Genomic DNA, 26,482 nt, shown 5'->3' with positions numbered 1-26,482 from the left:
ATCTATACAAGGGGTTAGCACTGACAAAGATCCTGGGCATGTGGCAGGTCATTAGGAACTTTGTGAAGAGGAGATGTGGGGCCAGTATTGAGGCTCTGCGTGAGGCCTTTTGTGAAAAGTATGGTGCTGGCGATACTGTAAGCCCTGGAGCCCTGGAAACCCTTCCAGAGAGTCGTGTACTGTGGGTGGGCCAATTAGAAGGGCGATTTCTGTGCTCTATGTTAGGAGTACCTCAGACAGTGCCCGTTGAGGCCTTGCGCCTCGAGGTTGGCTTGACATCACTAAGAACGTGCTGGAAGATTGCCAGATGTTTGGTATACATAAGAACTATGCAGAAATCGGATGAACCCCACATCCTGAGGAATACTTTTGCAGAAAATGCAAAGCAGATAGCTGCCAAACCATGGGGATCCCGTTCAAACCTGGCATATTGTGAACTTTGTACCACTGCACAACAGAACTTCAGTGCTTTGGTATTCCTCTGACTGATCCAGAGGACACAGAGCACTCTAAGGCAAAGTTCAAACTGAAATCAGCATACAATGACAAGGGGGAAAACATACAACACTTGAATGAGAAAAAGGGGTATCCTGAATACCCCATCACCATCTTGTGGCCAATGCTGGATTTTACTTTTATGGACTTCATTGATTCATGGTGCGTCACCCTTTCTCAACTCTCATGCTGGACTTCCTTTGCATCTTGTACTCATGGTGGCCCCGAATCATGCTGTTCCATCTTCATCTTGTATCTTGGCTTGAAACATTATGTGTTACTACTGACTTCTGCAATTGTATTCGCTCTCCTCTCTTGCTTCTCCACTCTTTTTGACTGCTTACTCTCTGTTCTCTCCTCCCCTCTCCCTTTTCCTATCTGCTCCCCTCCTCCCCTTACTTTCTTCTATGCACTCTATCAGAATTGTCCCTGGACCTACTAAGATAGCAACCTCGTCTGTCGCTCGCCTCTCCCCTTACTGTTGCCCCCCCTCCCTCCAGCACTATCTGAAACGCTGTCAGGCCTAGGACGATAGTCACTTATTTTGTTCCTCCCCTCCCTTTCTGCACCCCTCTCCCTCACCTTTTGTTTTCCTCCGGCTCTACCAGAAATCTTGTCAGGCCTAGTACGGTAGTCGCCTGTCTGTTTCCATTTCCTTCCCACTCTCCCCCTCCCTTCTTTATCTATGTCTTAGCACTTGCACTATCTGAAATGTCATCCGGCTGAGTACGATAGTTAATTTCACTTCCTTACTGTTCATGGCCTGTAAGAATGTTGTTGTATTTTCCCTTGTTCCTTTCCTTGCCTTGAAGCGCTTTGAAACACATTGTGTATAGGCGCTATATAAATAAACTATCATATCATATCATATATCATATCATATCAATATGTAAAACAGAGCTTTCCATTGAATTCCCTGTTCAGCTATCACACTAACTGGAGTAGTATAAACCTGCGCAGATTTATATTATATCTCAGTATGAATAGACTACCAGTACTAGAATATGTTGGCATGTGGGAGGGGATGCCAACAGATAAACGTAAATGTAGGCTATGTACTGTAGGCTAATATTGTTGAACCGAGTTGCGCTAACGCAATTTGCATCAGCGGTATCCCAGCAGATTTACTGCTGGGATACCGCCAAGATTGGGATAGAGCCCATAATCCCAGAAGTACTGGGACGAGGAAGAGGACTGAAGAGGCATGCTGTAGGGTGTGCAGTTATAATGTCAACTACCAAAAGTCGAAAACAAAAATGTCAACAAAAAAAAAATGTTGGAAAAATGTATTTGTATGTTTTTTTGGGTTTAGCTATTAAAAATAAACGGGGGGTTGGGGAGGAACCCCCCCCCATTAAAACAAAGCATTCGAAATATTTTTTTCAACATTATTTTTTTTGACATTTTTGTTTTCAACATTTTCACTATAAACCAGGCTGTAGCAATAGTCAGGCAATTAAGCCTAACAGCCCACACCTGAAGGAAGCTCAAAGGCATAAAAGGTCCCCTCAGGAGAAGGCAATTGGAAGAAGCTGGAATAGTGACTGGAATGCGAGCTGTAGCAGAAGGAAGAAGGCACAAGGCTGGCAAACCAAGCAGAAGTGCGAGAACAAGAGGGACGCCGGAACCTGGAGACAGCAGATTCCATCTGCTTCTTCTGAGAGTGTCCTGTTCCACCAAACTCTTAAATTCAGAGGCTGTGCAGCAGAAGACATGCAGGAGAGCTGTCTTTCCCCATGTGAGCCTGATTGCCATGGTTGCCGAGCAGCAACATGCTGGAGACCGAGTCGAGGAGCAGTTGGCAAGCCTTGGATCTCAGGAGCGAGAGAGCCTGCATAAACATGTGGCCAGACCGGAGACTCCTTCACAGAGGGTGGGTCCCTAATCAGCCAGAAGCAGTAGAAGTTGTGGCAGAGGATGTGGAAGCAGTACAACCCACTGAGCAAGTGTTAAAGAAGCCATTGAGTGAAGTACAGAATTCTAATACCTTGCACAAGCATTGACGGCAACAGTATCCAGTTCCCTATTCACTCGTGTACAGTTTCAAGCGAGAAGAAGTTGTTCATTGAAGCTAAAATATAGGAACTATGGAAATGCAGCATTTGTGTGTAATATGAAAATACTTTTACTCGAATAGAAAGCAAAATCTGGTTAAATCCATTCTTCAACTTTTAAAGACCGTTACTTTTTGAAGGAGTGGTTGTGTATCACCAATTAAGAAGAGTGAACGTTACGAAGGCCATTGTTGAAAACCTAACCTTAGTGAAATAAGTGTTGAAATCTTTAACTTGTGAAAACTACATCAAGGAGGGGTTGTGTGTAGCTAATTGTGATTCCTAAAGAAAGACAATCATATTGTTTACTTTAATGCAGCATACCTTTCATATATAAGAAGTTAAAGTGTATAACCATTGAAGAAGACAGAAAGCATTGTCCAAGCCAAGAGTCTCCCCATATTAACAGTGAAACCAGCCTTTCTCTGAGTTAAAAAGCAATCTAACTGTACTGTAAAGTTAATAACAGTTCAATTGGCCTAGCATACAAGTGTGCAAGTATTACCTGAAGCAAAGAGAGTGGCACCAAGGTTTGTGGGTAACTACTTGGACTGGGAACTGGCAGAAAGGTGCAGGTAAAGTTTTGGGAAGGGAAAATGTCTGCTTGAAAATACTATTTTGGAGTTGACACTACCTGTAGTGCCAGAGATTGTGGAAGACAGAGAGAAATTAGTCTTAAAGGCAAATCCAGGTTGTTCTGGTGGCAGACAGACAAGAGAGGCAAAGAGACTGCCCCTTTTGAAGAGAGTTATTCATAGGAAGAGTGCCATGCCTACTTGAAGTTGTTGAAGTACTTTAAAGTACATCTTGCCGAAGCCGGTCTAGAAGTATAAATCACTGAAGCTGTGGTAGTAGTCCAAAGTACGGAAGCTGTGTTGGTATATCTGGTTGTCAGTGGATGTAACATTGTAGTAATCCAAACAAAGAGAGTAAGTACTGTAAGACAAAGGGGACGGTTCTCATAGTGAGTCAAGTAGAAGTGAAGTTGTTGAAGTGGAAGAAGCACTGAGAAGTCACCCTGACAAATATACCATTGTGAATCCAAAAACTGTGACTAAGAAAATACTAACGTTTAACCAAGAACTGTGTATCACTGACAGATGTGGATATTGTATTTCTTTTGAACTGTGGCAAGTTGTCTTGAAGAGGTGACAAAGTAATGTGGCTGGGATTACCATTGCTGCTATTTGGTGGAAGTTGAAAGTGGATATTTCACCATCGAGAAGAGATTTGCTATCATTGGATCTTTTGTTAACAGACTTTTACTCTGGCTGAGAAACATCAAGAACTGATTTGAGACATTTCTTTCCTTGGTTGAACTTTAGCAGAATTGACCTTAAATCCCGGGGAAGGGAAATCACCCAGGACATTAGAATACAGGTTATTCAGAGATTGTTAATGTTGTTCATATTAAGTTGTATTGCCATATTTATTCTTTGTGTATTTGTTACTTAGTGTGAGTGTTTTCCCTTAGCTTTGATTTTGATTATTTTGATTTTATTTTATTTATAAAGTCGCAAAAAACCAGCCCCAGGGGCAACCGGGCGCATACTCTTAAACATGTTACAAAAATCAGTAGTTACAGTGAGTTACAAAAATATACAGCATATATACATGTACCGAAGGGTATCATTAACAGCGTATAATACAGGGACAGAGCAGAGAGAAAATGTATATTCAGTCCTGTACCCCACATGGAGTCTGGACTGTGTAAAGGTCTCATGAGTCTTGGGAGAGTAGCCATGTTTTAGCATTGTTCTTGAAGGAGTGGAATGATGGTTCAATTCTGATAGGTGTGGGCAAGGTGTTCCAGAGTTTGGAGGCCAGGACGGGGAAGCTCACCCCACCAGCTTTTTGGAGTTTGCATCTAGGCACGATGAGCTGTGAGTTTGGGCTGCTCTGGTAGGTCGAGTGGAGGTGTGGCGTGAGAAGCGAGTGGACAGGTAAGGTGGGGCGTTGTTGCTCAGACATTTGTGAGTCAAAGCTAGGGTTTTCAGGGCAATTCTCTGTTTTACCGGGAGCCAGCGTAAGTCCGATCTGACGGAGGAGATATGAGATCGTCTCGGGATGTTTAAGGCTGCCCTTAAGGCATTATTTTATACAGTTTGCAATTTATTAAGGTTAGACTGACTGGTCCCTAGGTAGAGAGCACTACAGTAGTCGATTTTGGCCATAACAAGAGTTCTGGCGAGCGTGATACAGTTGGTGGAGTTTAGGAAGGGTCTACAGGCAGTGATAAGTTTGCAGGTATAGGCCGAAGCTGACCTAACTGCATTTATTTGTCTGTTCAGAGAAAGCGAGGAGTCAAGATAGACCCCTAGTGTCTTAGTATCTTTTGAGACTTTAATGTCATTGCCGTCAATAATGAAGGACTTGTAGGTTTGGTCTAGTTTGTTGAGCCGATGATTTGATCCTAAAAGTAAGAGCTCAGTCTTATCATCGTTAAGGCAAAGTTCGTGCTGTGCCATCCAGGCCTGGATGACCGAGAAGACATCGTTAAGGGCTTTGGTGTCAGCTGTGTAGTCTCCTGTGATAGCGATGAGTATCTGGGTGTCGTCCGCGTGGTTAGTGTAGGAGACACCCAGATAGTCAAGCACATCGAAGAGGGGCTTAGTGAATACGTTATACAACGTAGGGGATACACACGAGCCTTGAGGAATGCCACAGTGAATAGGGGAGGGATACGCTGATGCCAGCGGTGAGAAGACCCTCATGGATCTATTGCTCAGAAATGAGTGGATCCAGGCATTGGCAGAGTCGGAGAAGTGGGCTGCGGATTTGAGATGCTGGCAGAGTATTTGGTGGTTGACCAGATCAAAAGCCGCGGAGAGATCGAGGAGAAGGAGAAGAGCTAGCTTCACATTGTCCTTCAGTGACTCCATCTGAGTTTTCAAGTCGATCAGAGCTGACTCCGTGCCATGTTTAGGGCGGAACCCTGATTGTCTTAAACCCAGGAGATTGTTTAGTTCGAGGTAATCCTGAATCTGCAGGTAGGCTGTGCGGTCCACGATCTTGAGCAGGAATGGGACTGTAGTGATAGGTCTGAAGTTAGTTGGGATATTAGGGTCAAGGGAGGGTTTTTTGAGGAGTGTGATAACCCATGCATCCTTTAGGTTGTCGGGGACAATACCCGTCTTGAAAGAAGCATTTATGAATGCAGTAATGAACGGGGCTAGCTCATGAGATGCTTCCTTGATAATAGGTGCTGGGCAGGGGTCGCCTTGGCAATTGGAAGGTTTTAAATTGTTTATGATGTTTTCTACTTCGAGAGTAGTGAGTGGGGAGAAGGAGAAAGATTTATGCGGATAGGTTAAATGTGTATTAAGTGTAGGTGTGGTCGGTGGTTGGTCAAGCTGTAGGGATTTCTGTTTGTCCCTGATTTTAGATTGGAGGGTAGCAATTTTACCCAGGAGTGCTGACTGAATATTGGTGCACCAAGTGTTGCCTTTGGAGCAAGAGTCAGGGGGGGCTGCAGGTGTCTCGAGTTCCTTAAGGATATTAAAGAGTTCCTTAGTATTGGACTGGGCTGACATAATGCGGTTATTATAAGAATCTTTTTTTTGCCTGGAGTACAGCTTCTTTATAGTTAAGGATGGCTATCAGAAGACTGTCCTTGTGGGCGTCGGAGTGGTGACTTCTCCAGCGTTACTCTGCTGTGCGTTTCTCTTTGTGTAACACTCTAAGATGGGGAGTAAACCACGAGTTAAGGGGTGCTCGTTGTTTGGGTTTCCTCAGTTTGAGCGGGGCGATAGAGTAGGGAAAGGCAGGGAAATCCTCAGCAGAGTAGGGATAGCGAGGCATTTTGAATATATTTTTTTTATGAATAAAATGGCATATGTTGATAAATCCTCAAGCAGTTGTCCACTTCAGATTACTGATCCCTCACACCAGTACAAAATGCCATACCTACCCCTGTACCCCTTGAGGGGTTGTGCAACAACAGCATTTATAGAAGCCCAGTAAAAAAAGCTCTGTGTTACAACCTCCGCCCTCCACCTGTCAAAATCAGATCCCCGGCGGTCCAGCACACACACGCACACACACACACACACACACACACACACACACACACACACACACACACACACACACACACACACACACACACACACACACACACACACACACACACACACACACACACACACACACACACACACACACACACACACACACACACACACACACACACACACACACACACACACACACACACACACACACACACACACACACACACACACACACACACACACACACACACACACACACACACACACACACACACACACACACACACACACACACACACACACACACACCCTTCCATATATCATGCACTCACTCATTCACACATGCATTACATAATATAAAACACGCACTTGCATTCATGCACGCATACATACAAACATACATCATAATCCTCCAACACTCACGAAAACACACTTACAAAAAATATTTTTTCCCTTACCTGCTGCCCAAACCCATCTTCTTTGGGGGACTACAGGCCTCCAGATCCAATGCTGCACCACTCAAACTGGATCCAGAAGTCAGGGACAACTTCCTGGCTCCTGATTTGCACAGTGGAGGTGTAGCCGGAGTGCCTCGATCCCACGCCAGAAGCAGAGCATTTCTTTTTGAAGTTGGAGTGTGTGTGCGCTCTGGCTGCAAATAGATATAATTTCTTTCCGTAGTCAGAGTAAACACACTCTGATTTCAAATAGAAATGCTCTGGTCTTCATAAAGATTATTTCTTTCAGAAATCGGAGTGCAGGGCGCAGTCTGACTTCTGGAAGAAATCATTTCTTTCTGAAGCTGGATAGTATGGGGCCCCCCTTAGGTCATGGTGTATCAGGGCTCCCCACACTGGGGGGGCTGTAGGGGCCCCAGTGCCGCCAGCTCCTCATCACTGGGCCTCATAACCACCTAAACTAAAGACCATCCCCTTAATGTCGGAGTTCATGATCACACTGAAAAGCCACCTAGCTTTGAAAGGACACCGACAAGACACAAACGGCATCCTACGTACCCCATGACCCTACCGAATCATAGGCAGCATTTAATATTGCTAATATTGTAACTAATGTATATTTGCTTCCATTTTACCAGTTTGTGAAAGGGATGTCCTGGCTCTATGCAACCAACTTTCACAGCAAACTCCTGTATCTTCCTCACTGTGAGTCACCTTGAAGAAAAATCATTCTGTCTGCCATACATAATTATTGTCAAAGCTCTATACTCCATGTAAATAAAATTCAAAATAAATTAAAACACGTGTGTGTACATGTGCACATGTTATAGTATGTATGATTCTCAATGCGTGATGGTCTGTTTGTATTTTAGCTACTCTATGGCAGCATGTGTGTTGCCTGTTGGTATGCCTGGAGGTTGGGATGTCTGCCTTTGCTTGCATGACTGCACAAGGATGTTGGCTAGTGTGCGTGTACACGAGTACCTCTATTTATATTTTCTGTACTTGGAAGCCTGTATGTGTGTGTTTTATGCTTGCATGCATGCGTGAGCTGCTGATACAAGGAGGCAGGAGCAGAACTCTCTGGCTCTTAGAAAACATATCACTCAGGCTTTAAATGTATGACATGCTGGATTAACAGGTAAAAGAAGCAATACAACTGAAATCCCTCTTGGCAAAGGGGTTTAGAACAAACCAAAACATACAGACGCTCCCTCCAATCCCACAGTCTTCATAATGAGGTCCCCTATAAACAGGTAGCCAGAAAAAGGCAATTTCTGAAGATGTCTCCTTTACCAGTGGTCACCGTGGAGCCGACAGAGAGGAGTCAGATCTCTAGTTCACAGTATCTCCAAGATGGCGCTGGTTGCTCTGTGTACCCTTTCAGTCGTAAAGCTTTCTGAGGCTCTCTTTCGGTTTCCGCCTCTGGCGATCCTTAGCATCCAATATCTACTGCAGCAACCCAGCAGACTATGCATCGCTACCTTCCATTGCAGACGCTCTGTGAGTTTTGCATTCTTTCTGTCCTTGCAATCTGCCACCACAGTAGGTCTTTCATTAAAACCTCTCTCTCATTAGGAGACTCCCACTTTGACTCCACAAGATGACTTTCTGGTCTTCCCTTTTACCGCGTTTAACCATCAGCAGACACGGGTACGTCTAAAACTTTCCCCCACTGTATTTTCCTCTTCGCTCACACTATTTACATTTCCCTTTGCCCTCTGCAGCGTGGTCATTCCGTCACGGAAGCTCGAGTCCGCTACACGCCACACCCTCCTACCAATCAGCTGTGTCGGAATCCGTATATTCCTGATCAGGTACGCTATCCCTTCCGATTACTTAGCGATTCTCCCCTTTCCTGCCAAGCCATACTCACCAAAGCTCTCCCTTCCACAGTCAGCGGAATCCTTGTTCAGTCCTTCCGACTCTGTACACATAAGCCCCTCCTGAAATATACATGCATTCTAGCATTTGATCCTGGTATTGTCACATAAGTCTTACCTAGTTTCTCTTCTCACTGCAGTACAGCTGCCGATGTACTACGAGGGACACCACATCAGAAGGTTACCACTTCAGATCCTGAGGGAGCGTCACTGATTCACTGAAGACATCCGGTCTCCAGGGTTTTCTTCCCCAGAGAGTTTCCCTGAGTTTCCTGTTCTTCCTAATCTTGTCTTTCGAGACAGAGAGAGCAGAGGTCTCAGGGGTTTAGGGGCGGGGCATTCTTTCTATCATGTGATTGTTGCATCTGGAACAGGTCAGTGACTACCAACTTTGTTCTACTATTGTCTAAAATATCAGATCCATGATATGCTCCTAGTGGATACATGGGTTTTACTGAACAGCAAATATGGGGCGCTGTTCACCTTTGTCGAAACCTATTCTAAATGACAATGTCCTGAGCTCCAAAGTCTGTTTCCTAGTCCAGAATGCAATGTTCCCAGGGCTCACAGCCAGGGCAACGTCCAACAAAATCACTCACACTCTCAGGGAGGGTTCTTGATTCTTGGTTGGGATCTGGATCCCCAAACCCCTGTCGTCATTGCTTAAAAGAGCATCGTATAGAGGATGTTGTGTTGGCATCTGAAGGCTGTTGTACTCCAAGGGTTCTTCAGCTACCTTGATAGGAAAAGGTTTGCAGTTCCCCCTCCTGCCCTAGAGTGTCTCTCCTGGGTTCTTCTCTTGTCAGGACAATGTGGATACAAATTATTTAACCTATCTTGGTACTTCTGGGTAAAATTACCTACCCTCTAACCTTGTTACTAAATGAAAGCCTCTCGAGTTTGGGCTAGTGCCTAGGAAGTGTCACCCCTGTCTGCGCTCCAACTCCCTTCTGACTGATCTCCATTTTAGGTTCTTGTTCCAAGGACTTAGTGCCCTGCTTGCTTCATCAATGATGCAGGATATAGCACCTGACTCGCTTCTCCTCCTTTGGGGAAATGGCACTCAGAATTGCTTCTTCCTCTTTCATTATCAGTCTGGGCCCAGGTTCTCAGCAGGCCTCCTACACCCGCCTGGACTCTCACTGTTGACTTTTTAATACTGGCACACTCTTCCAACCTTCTTCTCTTTCTGCCTCTGGTCTGGACTATGCATCTACTCCAACTTTTCCTCTCATAGTCTCTCTCTCTCTTTTTCACTCTGGAACACAACACTCTAGCCCTACACAGAGCTAGGAGATGGTCAACTTCCCAAGGCAGTTCTCTTCAAGGATCCTGGGGATTTAATTGGCCTTTGCCCCTTTTCCCGCCTCCCCCCTATGTGTGTATTCCTTCATCTCCTATCCCCAGTTGTGAGTAGTTTTCTACATGTATAACTCTGCCCCTGGTTGGGCCAAACATGTTAGAATCAGGCAGGAGAGTCAAGGTTTCTAGAGCTGGTATTCTGCCTGCCACACTCATAGCGTAGGGGGCTTTTCATCTGCTAGTCTGTGTGAGCAAAAGAAAGACAACTACAGTGGTCTGTGATTGCATGCCTAGTGCCCTCTCTGTTATTTCTGTGAGCAATGCGTAAGAATTGCCTGTTGGCCCTGACTTGTGGCCAATGGCAAGCTTTGACCAGCTCACACCCTGTCCTATTGTCTTCTATGCAAGGTATCAGATTCTCTTTGGCTATAATTAGGAGCCCCTTTTTTATCTGGTGTCGATTTGGGTCATTCTCTGGCCTGGATAGTTTATGTACTTTACTATCTTCTAAAGGATAAGTGGTGGAGCTCTGGGGAATCCTCAATGCATTGCCTCCAGGAGTGGTATCACATAATGGGTAGCTCTCCCTGGCCTCCAAAGTTCCCCAGTCTCCCCTCATTTGCTTGGCCCCAAAGACACTCGGTCACAGTGTATATATGGGTGATGTACACGGGTACATTATTAGGAGTGTCAGGCATATTACAGTAATTCATACTTTTCAGTTTTGCATTAAATGTAATAAATGCTAACTGCTTATTTAACACGTTGTACAACACCACAGAAATGCAACAGTAACCCGGGATAGAATATTGATAAAAAATGCAATACTAAAATAGGTTTTCATACATTTCTAACACCCTCATTGTCGCTTTCTTGGTCTTTTCTGAAGTATGCCAATGTAAGAGAAGCTTTGAAATGAAGAAGTTAACCAGTAAATCGTTTATGAGGCTGTAGGCTCATAGAAAAGGTCAAAGGAGGGAAGGTGAAAAAGAAGGGCATGATAACCGGGGTTGGCATGGGCATAGCCACGAGTCACCCCACTTTGGTCCCATTATATGGCAGGGGACAATCATACTGATACATCAAATGCTAGTCTCAGGGATTAATTCTTCCCCTACATTGCAAACCCAGTAGGTACAGGCCAGGCATTTAAGTGTGGCCCCTGTCCAGGCCTCTTAGCGAGAGCATGCAGGTTAATGCTGGCGTGTTCCCAGCTCTGAGAGATCCTGAATAAAGTACATTGTCTCCTTGCACTCTACAATGATAATGAGTGTTTGGTGTATTTAGTGAAGGGTCAAATGGAAGCAAACAATTCTTCTTTGTGAGTGTGCGAGACCGGTTGTGAGATTTGAGGTTCCATAATTACCAGTTTGCAACTTCAACACTGAAAGTTCAGCACGGAAAGAGTTTCAGGGGCATTGTTCCCCAGTAAGAGATTCTCCTCCCATGGATACACTATTACTATTTCCCTGGGTCCTGTGTGAAATAAAGTATTCCACAAGTTTACGTAACATGATCCCACACGCTGACAACAACAGCTCAGCACAGCACAGATATCACTCAGGACTCTCAGAGGAGAAAGATTAAACCACAAGATGGCGGCAGGCCAGTTATAGATTTGATAGGAGCAACGTCCTGGTTATCTTGCAGGGTGAGTATATGGATCCTTGTTTATGGGAGGATCTCAAGCGTTTCTGCTGTTGTTGTTACATGCAAGTTTTAATTATATTGAAATTATATTCTAGACACATTGATTTGTGGGTGAAGGTCAGCCGACACGTGTTTCAACCCCTGAGGGTCTTTCTCAAGGCTGAGTTTATTTACGCAATTCACAGTTATCGATTTGGCCCAGCCCAAAGGCAGCCTCAGGTACACCCAGGGAGAACAGCCAATCACAGCCCTCATCAGATTACAAGCTCTAGGTGCAGACCATCACTAGAAGACCGAGCCGGGGCGGCGGAGTAAACACCCTATTAAAGTACCCTGCTCCAGTCAGACAGAGGTAGGAGCGGGAGGCCCATGTTTGGAGAACATTGGAAACTGAAGAATGGTGGAAGAGACAGAGGAGAGTGGGAGAAGGCAGTAGTGGAGAGCAGGAGGTGGTGGTGATAGGTAAGAGTGCTGTGGAGGAGGTGGTAACATCAGAGAGGGAGAGTGGAAAAGAGGACTAGGTATAGCGGGAGACCGGTATATTAAGAGAATGAGAGGGAGCAGGAGAAGGTGGGGAAAGTCAAAGAAATACTGAAGGATTTAAATACATCAGAAGAAGGGCAATTGCAGAAAAAAGGAATAATATCAGGACAGGTATAAGTGCTGAAAATAGCCATTATGAGTAGTATGTGTGCTTGAGAAAGTGTGAGCTTGCACACAACGTGTGGGCCTACTACAAACTATCTATGCTTACTGTGCATAAGGTGCAGTCATTAAGACCTCAATACATTGTGCTCCATAAAGCACCAGTTTAGTATGATTAAATATACCTTGGTACTCAACAATGACTTAAGGTTTAAAGCTGATGTGTATATTCCTGGTACGACCTTATATCAGCCCACTAAAGAATTTACTTTGTTCCCTTTAATTGCCAGGTCCTCTGGCCCGTAGTCTTATACTGTTGCAAAGACGTTTCCAAAACTAGATCCCCATAACACCTTATGCGTGTGATTGATTTGGACATCAGTGCAGTGTGCCCGCCAGGCCTCAATTGGCTCATGTCAATGCGAGTCCCCTTGCCAGATTTACTCTGTCTCTGAGTTTTTACCAGAGAGTTTTATACACTGGATACTCTGTTTCACTTCTGTTAATTACCTTCTGCTGCATCTCCTTTTTAACATTTTCATGAATTGCGCTTAACTTCGGAACTGTTTCTAACTAATGTTAAATTGTTTTATAATTACTTATTTGTATATTTGCAAACCTCCTTTGTCAGTAGGATGTAAAAAGCATGCCCTTCTGAGCTTTAGAGGAAGTCTGGATGCTAACCATCAGTAGAAAGGAGAGCTGGTATTCTAACTATTAGGGTACAAGTGGTAGATATGTAGTGTGGAGAGAATAAAGGTGAAATATAGTGCAGGGTATCCGGTATGTATGATTATATATTACTTTGACTTGAATACATTAAGCATTTAAATCATACGGATAGAAACAATTTCCAGAGATCAAACAAAATCCTTACAATCCAAAACTCTTTCATTATGGTACTTTACTCTGGGACATCAGATGGTAAAGTGCACTAACTACTGTGACAAACCCTTGGATGTCACTTCTTCCCGATGGGGCGCCCCTTGACATGAGATCAGGGAGGCGAGGCTGCTACCCGATAGTGCTCATGCGGGAGAATCTCATGGTGAGGGATCCCCACCCCCTTCTGGGAGCAGGGACGACTATCCAAGGAGAATGCGGTATCCACCACTCCAATCCCCCTCACCTACCTCACCACCCTTGCCTTGTCACCCCATGTATATGTGTCATGTAACCAAAATCATAAGTACTGCGGAGAGGAAGAATCTACTCAACCCAAGTGAAAAGCATTTTACAAGTATTGAGACAAGGAAGAGTCTAGTCTACTCGAGAGAGGAATATGGGACAGGTACGTAGACGAGGAGGCAATGCGTAAGCATGTAGAGCACTCCTGGAACCACTAGTGAACATTCAAGTGGTTCCCGAATTCCTATTGGTCAAGTCACATTTAAAATAGAAGAGGGAAAATTTTAAGTGGAGAGCAGGTCTCCTGAGAAGAATCATGAGCGTGGGGAACGCTCGAACTGCTGCCGAATCGGAGGACTTGCAGACAAATTTACTGAACGGGCAGAGATCTCCTCGAATGGTCCTGTGTGGAGAGACCATCAGGCCAAGCAAAACCGCAGAGGTCCAGGTGGCAGCAACATGAGAATCATGCGGGCAGGTGAAGACGCGCATTCTGTTGGCCACCAAACACTGCAGCGCCGCTGCAGCATCCCAAAAGGCAAGGGAAGTCACGAGAAGCACGAAAGGGAACACATACCAGTCCAAGACCAACCGGAGAGCATTGGCACGCCCTAGACAGGTACCAGGGTTGCAGGCAAACTTGGAGGGGCTATACAAAGGGGTGAAACCATGGATGCTCGGGTAAGGGACACCGTACCCACAGGAAGGAGAGTTTGTCAAGTATGCTCATAGTTGCAGTACCTTGCAGGTTAGTGAACCAGGTCTGCCACACTACCAGCAGAGAATCCTATGGGTCTGGCACCCACACCCAGAAGACTGGGAGTCAAGTCTAAGTTTGAGAGAAGTGTGCAAAATCATAGAAAGAGGCCAGGGGAAGGTAATAATTCCCCCTGGCATTGTGGGGGGGATTGTGCAAAAACTGAGAAAAGGCCTTGGGTAGGGAAACATGCAACCTTTGTGTTGTGAACTGTGAAATAAGCCGGAGAAAAGGCCAGGGGAATGGAGACATTCCCCCAGGGGTTGTGAACTGTGAAGTATGCCTGAGAAAAGGCCAGGGGAAAGTAGACGTTCCCCCTGGTATTGCAAAATGTGAAAGTAAAAGCCAAGAGAGTGTCAGAGCAAAGCCAAGGAAGGTCAGGGAAGGGAGTCATTTCCCTGTCGTTCTGAAAACACTGAGAGCAAGATACCTGGAGCAGGGAGCATTCTCCAGGAACCCAATAGTGAAGAAGCAACTATGGGCAATAAGGACTATTGATGTTTGAACTGTAACTTCACCCTTTTGAGTTTGAACTGAGACCTTTACTGTTTTACAGTCTGGAACTTTGTTTTGTGCCTTGGAAAGGGATTGATACTTGTGGAAGGAAGTAATTCCCTCTGGCAAAGGTCCCACAAAAGAATTGTAACTGTGATCCGCTGTCCAGAAGAAGTGAGGCATTCTTCTCGTCCAAGAAGACCCACTTTCTCTTTAGTTTAGTTATAAGTGTAATGGATAGAAGTAGGTTTTTGACACAGGACGGTTGACTCTTGATTTACATTGACATCCTGACTGAATCCTTAGTATTTTAGTTGAAGTAGGAAAACCACTCAGAGTTGGGGAGAGGTAGGTTTTCGATTTATTTCTGGGAGAATAAACCTTTATGCCAACCACCATGCCACCTGTGTGTCAGTCTCCTTCTTCTGCACCCTTACACAACATACATGGATCCAAATCTGTGCTTTACACTGGCCCCATAATGTATTATAAATGGGAGTTAATCTGTCTGTTGTACAGATGAATGCAGATGAATGGAGAGAGATCACGCCCTCCACAGAAAGGCTGTAATGAATAACTTAACTGGCTGGCTGAAATTTGAGGAACTTTATATTCCGGTGCTAATATATGACTGGGGGCCTCTCCCAGTTATATGTATAGGAACTCTCAGTGTTACAATGGGTTTTGTTTGACCCCAATTTCACCATTGTACATCCCTGCAACTGAGTATAATTACCCCCCATGGCTCAAAAAAGAAAAAGACTGGTTGTGACATGCTGCCAATCTGAATACCCTTCAGACACCAATGAGGCGATGCAATACAATGTCATTGCTAGAGTGGTACCCTTAAAGGGTAAAAACACCTGTAAAGGTGCTGCCAGTGCATCCTGAATTTAACACATTCAATGACACAATATAGTCAGTAGAACTGTCAGGCGCTGACGTCACAACATAAGCACAACACATATTGACAATGCAGCATTCAAAATGAAGCACCTCTGGACGCACCACAGAGGGCAAAAGGGGACACCCTCTTATATCTTCCAAACAAACTAGATATATAAGGGGCACTTACAAAGCAATATAAGAACATACAAACAAAATTGATCGTCACAATTTATCTATGACTACAAACACTGGATCCAGTGCTTTCCCTTTTTAATGCAATAAATCACTAAGGGCAACCATGGGCATGTAGCTACACATCCAGCCCACTGACTTCCAAGTTGTGCCATACTGTGGTGCAGCTTCTTTCTACAACAACTCTGAGGATGACCAATACATCGAAAATGTTATGATCTGTAGTTCAGGAATGTCAAGGAAACAACCTCCTTTTTACATTTCTCAAATCTCACACATTCATCTGTGTGTCAGTAAATACTGGTCAAACCAACCAACAATCAGATAACCAAAAATCAATGCTCTGTCTATTACTGGGGCATCCCCCTTCTTTACTGAGTTAGTGCAGACAAAGACCTTCTTTCCTGGCATCTAAATAAGCAATTGCTCCCTGTGCTTTAGCCATTCCATTGTAAATCAATCAAATTAATAAAATCTTCCCAAAGATTTACCACATAAAGCATTTTATTTATTTGCATTTATAAAGCGCACAAGCGGCCCGGGGGCATCGTGGCGCTGCATACACCTATTTATGACAGGTGTAAGAGTGCAGAAGCAGGACGCTAAACACAGTTTTGGCATATTTACTGGCAAATACTTGTATAAGGAAAATAAGGAAGCACCATATCTCTTCCTAAAACTAAGAGGAGTTTCCCTGCCTCAAATCAAATACTAAGGACTGCGTCAGAATGTCCGTCAAAATCAAAAGTCTAAATAGTCTACCGTCCTGTGTCAAAATGCCTATTTAAACCCCTCATACTTGTAACTAATAATAAAGGGGTAAGGGGTTTCCTGGTACAAAGGAATGACTCCCTTCCTCTGGACAATGTCCAATTGTGCGAGGGAACCTCGCTTGCGTGTATGGCTGTCTTCTCCAGGTTTCAGTTCTCCTCCAAAATGCCAATATAAAGTTCCAGGTTCAATCAAAGTAAAAGTTCAAAGTTCCAACACAAAGATCTCTAGACAACACCAGGAGGAATTACTCCCTTCTCCTGGTGACAGTATTTATATGCCAAGAGGTTTCTCCTCTCATGGCTCTCCACAAAGTTTACAGTGCCAAGGGGACACTTCTCCTTTCTTGGCTTCTCAGGGCTCTCACAAACCACACAAGGCGGAATGTCTCTCTTCTCCTGGTTACAATGTTCACAGTGCCAAGAGGACATTTCTTTCTTGGCTTCTCAGGTTTATCACAAACAGCACCAAGTGGAATAACTTTCTTCCCATGGTTACAATGTTCACAGTTCACCAGCTTCTGATCATCCCCAGCCTACCTGGTGTACTCTACTGCCGGGCTTTGGGTCATTCTTTCTTCCTCCAACTTGGTCAAGGGTAATATTATCTCTTCCCCTTATTTGCTCTTTCTGGCACAGTCAACAGGGTTTGCCCTTCACCCAGGTGCTGTGTCTTGGAAGACTGACGAATTATGTATTCTATGGGTGCAGATGCAAAGTCAGCTTTTCTTCTGTGGGGTTTTCTTTTCCCTAGCCTTGGTTTACTCTCCTGCCAGGGAGTAGGTTCGGGCTGCTTCCTTCGTTAGTGTTTCTTTTCAGTAAAACAAGTAGGGCAGTAACTCCTGTGCCCTGGTTTCACTTCACTTGGCACACTGTCTCAAGTTTCCCAGTCTATCCAGTATATTTGGTCTCCTAGGCTCACCAAGCACTGGGACTATGAAGATTATGGTTGAGGAAGTTTCAAATGCATACATTTCTTAGGTTCTCCTTGTCCTTAATGGATGCACCTGGTTCACTAACCTGCCAGGTTCCTTAAAGTTCTATTCTCTTCTTATTAAATATGAGACCCCAACCCAGCTTTCACTGTGCAGTACCTTCTGATGCTTTTCTATCAGTGTCTAGGGGTCCCAACTCTCTGCTGTGGGCTTACCGGTTCTATTTGTCATCGTCTGGCTGTCACAAGCTCGTTCAGGTGTTTCTTTGGCTCTTCAAGCTTGCAGTCCGCATGGGCGTCTTTCGTCCCTGAAAGTAGTGTTGTGGCTCCGCGGTCCAGAATCGCTCACATGCGAATCGAATTTAGTTCTCTCTCTCTGGTTTGCCTCTGGATGCCTGCTTCTCCCGAGGCAGCATTGGTTCCATTCCAGCGGACCAAGTAGAGATGCTCCTGCCGCTCTGACAGGATCCTGGTACCTACCGGCGTCTCTAGACCCCAGCTCCTCCAGGGAAGGTCTGGCCCTAGGTTCCTCCAGCTTCCTTCAGTTCTTCGCACACTGCTGGTGGCAAAGGTTCCCCGCCTCTCTGGGAGGCACATTAGTCCGCAGCCCCTTATGCTTCAGAACAGCATTCCTGCTCCTTGCTCCTCCGGGGAGGGCTTGACAACACTTCCTGGATTCCCTCCTCTATTTCTACCACTGTTGGACAAATAGGAAGTTAGTCACCACTAGACTGTTTGATGTGGTTCCTATAGGTAATCTTCATGCTTCCGCACTTCTCTCTCATTAGAGTACTGGTCGTATGATTCCCTTGTGAGTCACTGTGGCTCTTCTTCGTCACAGTACTGGGAAAGGGACCTCCACTTAGGTAATTCCAATTCCTCCTCATTCCAGTGCTTTCTAGGGGAATAGTAGGGTGACAATAATTCATGAGCTCGATAGTGAAGGGGTTCTTGTTTGGGTTGTCGGAAGGGGGTCTAGGGTCAGGTGATTGGCAGGGATACCGCGTTCTCAGACAATAGTCATCACAGGTTTCGCTCCCATGAAATCCTTCCACAGAGTACCACTCCCATGGGAACTATCGGGTAGTATTTGTATTTTATTGAATTTATATAGCACTTTTTTTGCCTCATCTCCCTGGCCTCATGGAAAGGAGCTCCCCTATGGAAGCAGTGACAATACCCTGGGATTCGTCACACAGGTTTCACACTTTAATGTTCCCATGTTTCGTACAACTGTACTTTTCAAAACATGATTTTCAAACTCAATTAGCGCTTTCAAAATATAACTATCAGTAACGTTATTAAGTGATCGGTTACATTACTTTTTGCATAGACTTGCATAATAGCCTGGCACTTAAGGGTAATTATTTAAACATTGGTGGGTCTGCAACACATTTCAAGTGTGTAGATATTTTGTCCATCACCACCTCATTTTCGCTATCTCAGTAAACCTGTTTTCTTTTCGTTAAAAATTGACAGAGCAGGGGTCATACAGGGAAAGCAGATAGGCAATAAACCAACAGATGTATTACTTCTCAAAGTCAACTTCTGAAATTTCTGTAGTCCATTAGTGACACATTAATAAAGTTAACAAGACAGGTCAAATAAACCAGCTGCATTCCAGGGAAAAAAGCTGCCCTCAAAACCATAAACTTTGCAAATCTGAAAGCCAGCATAAAAGAGGCAATGGCATGTTCTGTTGAGAGCTGGCCCACTGATCCCTTCACAGTGTTTGTATGGCAAGAGCAGAAACAGGCCCAAAGCAATGGCGCAACTTACCTATCTGAAAGTACAATCTCCCCCATCTGCCTCCAATTAGCATTAGCTTTTGGCTATGCTAGGCTTTGTGACACTACTCAACCAAACTAAAACCTAAAAGGAAACTGACGACCTCAGTAAATTCGCCACCTGTCAACAGAACTGGGTTTAGAGAGACAGTAAGAGAAAAATAGGTGTGAGTGAGTGCGTGTGAACGGCTTTATGTTGTAGAATAGAACATTCAAGCATGCAACAATAACTCCTACTGGCCCACACACGACTAATACATACGCCTAAGGAGAATACGTGTAATTTTAAAATTACTATTTCTATCTAAGCTCTACGCCGTATCTTTGATGCTGAAATAAGCACACTTGACAAGCTGCACTGAAACCCATAGCGCTAGGAACAGCACCATATGTTCCTGCATCACTGCGTGACACGTGGTACCATATGCAATAAGCAGTTCATTTGGCAATAAATCTAAATTAAGAAATCTAAATTGTCTGATGTATTGTGCGGTGGAATTCTGCAGCAAGTGTCACATTGAATTAGTGTAGTAGTAATTAGTTACCTTGGCAGCAAGCTGAAGTCCAACCTTGTCTGCCTCAGCCTCCAGAGACCTCCCATAAGGTCTATCGAACATAAACTGAAAGAAAAATGTGTCAACTGTAAAACGATATACATTTACGTTTAAATTGAGAGCTCTTGCCAACAGACAGAGGATTAACTGCTCCATATTATTGCTTAGCACTGCTCCCTTCACAGATAAACAGGCAATAACATATCTGATTTTGTATGGCCTACCTCACTACCAAACTCATATTTTTATTTGGCCACTGTAGAATAGGCTCATAAGGACACGTGACCAGAGAGAACAAGAGATCAGCTAAAACGAGTCACTCAAAAGATCGGGAACTGTGAAATATTGCTTCCTGTCTGTTCCAAGATACGGAATGTCAGGTGGTCACCTGACAGGGGGCACACACTGCTCCTACATGTGCCAGGCGGTGGTGCCAGAAAATTGACATTTTTGAAGTTCAAAGAAAACCTTGCACAGCCTCACGTCTGGCAGGACAGGATGGATTGTCTTTGCGGCAGACACCTTAAACAAATCTTTATCCCTGGACACTCCATTCATTCGATGTATTATTTAATACATTTATTTCTATTAATTTATTTATATACTAGTGGAAAAGCCTGTGTACACGGGCTAATGTACGTAAAGGAAGAAGTGTTCTGAGTGTAAATATATTATGTGGTGTATTTTAACATCATTTATGTTAATAGAAAGAAAATGTGTAAAGGATCTTGCTTTTTACGTGGGAGGAGTAGAAACCTCAAACACAATCTTACAGAATGATATGATATGACATGATGTTGCATTTATGACGTGCCTGTACACAAGTGTCTCTAGGCGCGACAAGACAAGGAGGGAGAAACAAAAGGAGGTCAAAATAACGATCTTACTAGGCCTTGCGTCATTCAGATTGCACAAGTGCGAGGAAGAGGGAAGGGGAGAAGTGCCAGGGGGCGGAATGAAGCGGGAAGTGCAGTTAACTCACAAGTGCAGCCAGTGGGTGGCTCATAAGTGCAGAGAGAAGGTACTGTAGGGTTGCAGATAAAGATCCTTAAATGCGGGGGAGCCTGGAGGCAGTGCGAGGGCAACGACATGCAGGAACCTGGGCCTGAGTTCAGAGGGTGACTAGGTGACGAGTGCGCGGCGCAGTCAGGTGCATCAGCAAGTGAGAGAAATAGAGAAAGCATAAGCGAAAAGGAAGGCCTGGAGTTGCTTCCGGAACCAGAGGTGGTTCTGCTCAAGTTTGAGAAAGGCAGGGAGGCTGTTCCAGAGGGAATCCCCAGCCGTTGAAAGTTCAACATAGTACATAGGGCCAATTGTTGTATCTGCTCCTCATTGGGGCTCATTCTGAGCCTGCCGGTCTGGAAACAATGGCGCCGGTAAGCTTCACGGCACTGTTGTCTCCGGGCCGGCATATTACAGGTCTGCATGGCTGAGCCGCTCTGCCCGACAGGTCGGACCCTGCCGGACACAGCGGCCATGGTAAGAAGACCGTCACAGAAGCACCGGCACCGTTATTAACAGTGCCGATGCTTCCATGTTCCCCATTCCCATGAATTAACACAACAGTAAACTGAGAAAAGCCATGATAAGCAATTTTTGCTTTTTTAAACATGGGTACAAGTCTAAATTAATCTCTCGAAAACCCTCTAGACGCCTGGGTTTTTGAGCTTACAGGGAAGTTAATATGAAACCCCCCAACAAGGGGCATGTGTGCAGGGCACACAATCTCATTATGTATCCATACTGAGAGAGGGAAGAAAAGAAGCTATTTTAAAACGGGGTGATATGGCCAAACTTTCAGGATAACCATCCAGTATGGTTAGGCGTTGCTGGGTGGGGCTGAGGGGTCTATATCCCCTGGTCTTTTCGTTGAAGCTCCAGATAGAAGCTCAGGGGCTGCGACCAAAAGGCTAGCTAGCCCCGAGTCCCAATAGTCCCAACATTAGTGTAGCCCCAGATCTTTTCCAGACCTAGCAACACCCCTGTACTGTCTTTATGGAGAAAGCAATATATCACCATAAGCCAGACATACATAGGCAAGCCTACTGAGAGGTACCTGAATCTAGCAGACAATAAACAAGTACCAGACAGGATGCACAAAATGTTGGGCTTGGGAAGTCAGGTTAGCAGGTTTTATTCAATTACAAGTCCGATAAAGGAAAAGAAACAAGAAAATTAGACTTTCCAACTCAAGTATACTGTCTCAACTTCTGTATAGTGGTGCAAGTTTTCCAGGGGTTCCCATAGCCTTTATACTAGCTTTGTTGCTCACTACAGGTTTTCAAGGTCTTCCTGACATACTGTTGTCGCTCTTGGTTCCACAAAACAACCTGCATATGTCTCCCTTTCCTGATCAGCTACAGTTGTAGCTGTATACTCTCTATTGGGTTGAGATGAAGAAGGGAGTTGGCATCCTCAGAGCATGTGCCTCTCCTTCCCCAAGGCTGGGGCTCCTCATCCTTGCTCACCCCGACTATTCAACCACTGGCATCTTTGCATGGATCTCGTTCTTCTTCCATCCTCTCAGCCTGCCCCAGGCAACCCAAACTCTATTTGCATTTCTGTTCTGTTCAGCTAGGTGTGAAGAATCCTGCAGATCCCTCACAAAAACCTTGCCTAAAGTCTCCTCACAAGTAGCCAGGAACGGGCAGATACTTCCTGATCCCAATCCTGGGGGTGGCGTACTGCAGGAGGGTCACCTGGGTGGAAACAGGGCCCAGGGTAGTGCGGAAAATCTGTGGGATGAGAAAAAGTATTTTTATTCTGAAAGGGATTCCCTTACCATCATGCCAGAAGTTATGGCATATTGCCATTTTAACATCTCTCAACCTCCTGTCGAAACTGAGATGGTAAATACTCAGTTTGTAACAGCTAAACCTGTTACATCAAAAGAACCAATTCTTTTTATCCCTAAAATAAAATGTCCTCTTCAATACCAAAGGTGCACTATTGGAATTAATGGAAATGTGGCCTTATCTACATCTTCTTCCTCTAATCAGATTACAACCTACAATACCTCTTCTAAAAATGCTAAGGGAATTAAATCTACCACTAATTCTATAAAAGTAGAAAACCCGAACTTCACTAAAGTGAACTACATGTCCCATGATGCCAAAGAGACTGAGGCGAAGAAGAGGGCTCAGGAGGCATGTAGAAGTGAAGGACAGGAAAGTAGGTCTAACAGTCTTTGCCAAGGGCAGGCAATTAACACTGTGGGCCTGCACCTGAACTTAATTGCCCCACCTTAGAGTCATAAAAGGCTGCAGAAGGAGGGAGAAGTAGAATGGAACTGGAGCAGGAACCGGACGGCTGGTAGCAGTAGCAGGAGATGTGCACGAGGCTTGCAGTTCATTAGCAAGTGTGTTCACTTAAGGGACGCCAGGGCAAGAGGAAAGCAGATTTCACCTGCAAGTCCTGAGAGAGTCCTGTGTTCACAAACCCTGCTTTGTTGTGGCTGCACTGAGAAAGATGTGTCGAGGTTGAAAGTCTTCCCAGGTGCGCCTAATGTCTGTGAATGCAGAACCAAGAATGTGCTGCAAGTCGAGGACAGAGGAGGAGAGGAGACTCCTCATGGTTAAGGCCAGACCAAAGACATCTGTGCTGCGGAGGAGGGTGGGGGTCCCAGCAGTGCCTAAAAGAGTAGCACAGCCCGAAGAGGTCAGAAATGGAAGCAATCCGAAAGCATAGTATTCCTGGACCCGGTGAGAGAAGCTCTGTATGCAGGTTCACTTTTAAAAGCTTACCCGTGACTGTTAGCAGCTCAATAATATCGCCCGTAAATGTGGAAGCGAGTAAAAGTTGTTCATTGCCGTGAAGCGGTCGGCTAACAATGAGATTGTATCATGCGTAACTCTAAATGCAAGTTGGAGTGTTCGCGTACAAAAGAAGTCGTTAATTCTCTATTGTTGAACTGTAAAACTGTTGTCGGAGTGGTTGCGTGTCTCCAATTAAGAAGGGGAACACTTTTCAGGATCACACCAAAAACCTAAAGCTAACATTCATGATTTCTTACAAGGTATATTCCATCAAAGCATGGTCACATGCAAATAATTGTGATTCCCGATGTGAGTCAGAATGCAATTCCATGATAATAAAAAGAGAAATATGATTTCTTTCAATACTTTAAAACTGAACATTTTCCTTCAAAGTTGTCACCTAAATCTGTTTCTATATTGACGAAAGATATGTGTAACATGTAGAACAAGTATTCTAAGAAGACAGAGTTATTAACCTGAAGAGAAGAGCAAGTTTTGCCCAAGATAGAAGGAAATCCTTCCTATAATAAAACCAGCCCTTTTCAGATCTATTCACCAGCATTCTGAGAGTTATGAAGTTGTTACAGGTCCAATGTCCTCTGATACAAGTGTGACATTGTTATCCCAAGCTGGATGTGTGGCAATACAGTTTAAGGGTAACTACTGGAACCATGAATGTGTGAATGAAGCTGTGGAATGGAGCTGGGTGCTTGTAAAAGGACTAAGGCAACAATCTGTAAGGCTGAGACTGTTGAAGCTAGCAGAGAAGCAGTCAGGACGCAGAGGCAGATTACATTGGTGGTAATAAGACAGACAGTAGAGGCAAAGAGGCTGCTCTTTTCTTGTAGCTCAGGAAAAAAGAGTGCCTTGCCATGGAGGTCAAGTGTCTTGTCTTCAAACACCTTATAATTCTAAAGCACCAAGTTGTAGTAGACCTAACAGAAATGTGGTTGTATATTGTTATCTCTGTATATCTCAGACCAATACTGTGCAAGGAAAACAAAGACTTCGTAACTAATGGGAGCACATTTTAAACAAATGCTCTTTGGATTTAATATTATTGAAAATTGAGGAATTAGCAAAATCAGTGAATAATCTACAACAAGAAAGAGATGAGGTGTCAATTCAACTTTCTAAATTGAAAACAAAAACTGAGTTAGAAAAAATCTTAGAAGACACCAACACAAAACTTGAAGGATACAAAAAAGACATAAAACAATGTAAGATCAGGAAACTTAGAAGAGACACACTGGACTACGCAAAATATAGTGTCTACACCTGGCAGGAGTTTTACTCCAACAACAGGACTCCACAGCATAGACCACCAAGACAACCTCACCAGACAAATAACACTGACAGTAGCGAAATTACAAGTGGAGAACTAGAAGAAAGACCAACAATAAGTCCGGAGACTCCGGTTTCACAAGATACAAAAGAACGAACAGCAGGACCATCATCACATACTCCACAAATACCTTTTTTAGGAGTCACAAGACAAGAAGAGGAAAAAAGAAAACTGCGGCAGAAAAAGAAATAAACCAAAACCTAGTTATCAACATCTCCTCCAAACCACTGTCTACAACACAACTGGATGCACTGAATCTAGGAATTTCATTCATACCAACCAGCAATACTTCCTTTTTTGAGGAGGAAGTCAATCTTTTACGCAAAATGGAACTGAAAGTGTTTTTCAACAACATCGAGGACAATCTGAATCCAGCAACTAAACACAGATACCTTTCACCCACAAGTGAATCATCCACTAATCAACTTATTTAAACAGAAGACCACCAAAGATTTAAGACGGCTTAAATATGAGCCACCAAGAACCAGGAACATCCGTAAACATCAACTACTGGTGATTAAACAATTAGCTGAAGACAACACGCTAACCTTAAAACAAGCAGACAAAGGGGGAGCTCTGGTACTAATGGATACCAGCCTATACAACACGGGATGTTTGAAACTCCTCAATGACGCCAGGACCTACCTGCCACTAGATGGTGATCCTATCTTTAGACTCAAGAATCTAATCAAAAATGTAGTAGACAAAGCTACAGATATGAATTGGATCAGCGAGAAAACAGCCAATTTCCTCACCCAGAAACATCCAGTCACCCCCGTTTTTTACGGCTTTCCCAAAATACATAAAACAAAGAAGATCCTCCTTTTCGACCAATTGTTGCAGGAACAGACAGTGTGTTTCAACCGTTAGCAATTTATCTCTATACTGCGCTGCAGCCTTTTGTGCAAAAAACCAATACTTACCTGAAGGACACGACACATTTTTTTAGCATAATTAACACACTACATTTAACAGAGGAAGAACTCATTTTATTTACCATGGACATTAACAGTCTGTACACTTCAATCTCTCACCAAGAAGGCATAGAAGCTAAGGAATGGTTTTTACCCTTGAATCCAGAAGTACAGATACAAAAGATTTTCGCCATAGAACTAATCAACATCATCCTCTATAACAACTATTTTAGATACAATGGCCAATACTATTTGCAAGTCTCTGAAACATCGATGGGCTCATCATCTTATGCAAATATTTTTATGCACCAATTTGAGACTAAATTTGTACTAGAAAACCCACAATGGAGAGACAAAGTGAAATGTTGGTGACGTTACATAGACGACATCTTCGGGATCTGGTATGGCACAGAAAGTGAATTAATGGTGTTTTGGGAAACCCTGAACAGTTACAACGATAGGA

At 44.2% G+C, this 26,482-nt stretch overlaps 1 protein-coding gene across 2 annotated transcripts in view; it reads right to left on the bottom strand.

Moving 5' to 3' along the window:
* Window positions 1-26,482, bottom strand: part of OMA1 (OMA1 zinc metallopeptidase) — an 821,003-nt gene that overhangs the window by 235,962 nt on the left and 558,559 nt on the right. Inside the window, exon 7 of one of the 2 annotated variants that reach the window (XM_069642087.1) lies at window positions 19,997-20,071. The exons of the other annotated variant lie outside the window; for it this stretch is intronic. Coding sequence (XP_069498188.1) covers window positions 19,997-20,071 — 75 coding nt within the window. The remainder of the gene's footprint in view (window positions 1-19,996; window positions 20,072-26,482) is intronic. 2 annotated transcript variants of the gene reach the window in all.

Source organism: Ambystoma mexicanum, chromosome 1q (genome assembly GCF_040938575.1).
Source record: "Ambystoma mexicanum isolate Mex_15411 chromosome 1q, UKY_AmexF1_1, whole genome shotgun sequence".
NCBI lineage: Eukaryota > Metazoa > Chordata > Amphibia > Caudata > Ambystomatidae > Ambystoma > Ambystoma mexicanum.
Note: the sequence above shows the minus strand (reverse complement) of the source record. Positions and strands in the feature narration are given on the sequence as shown.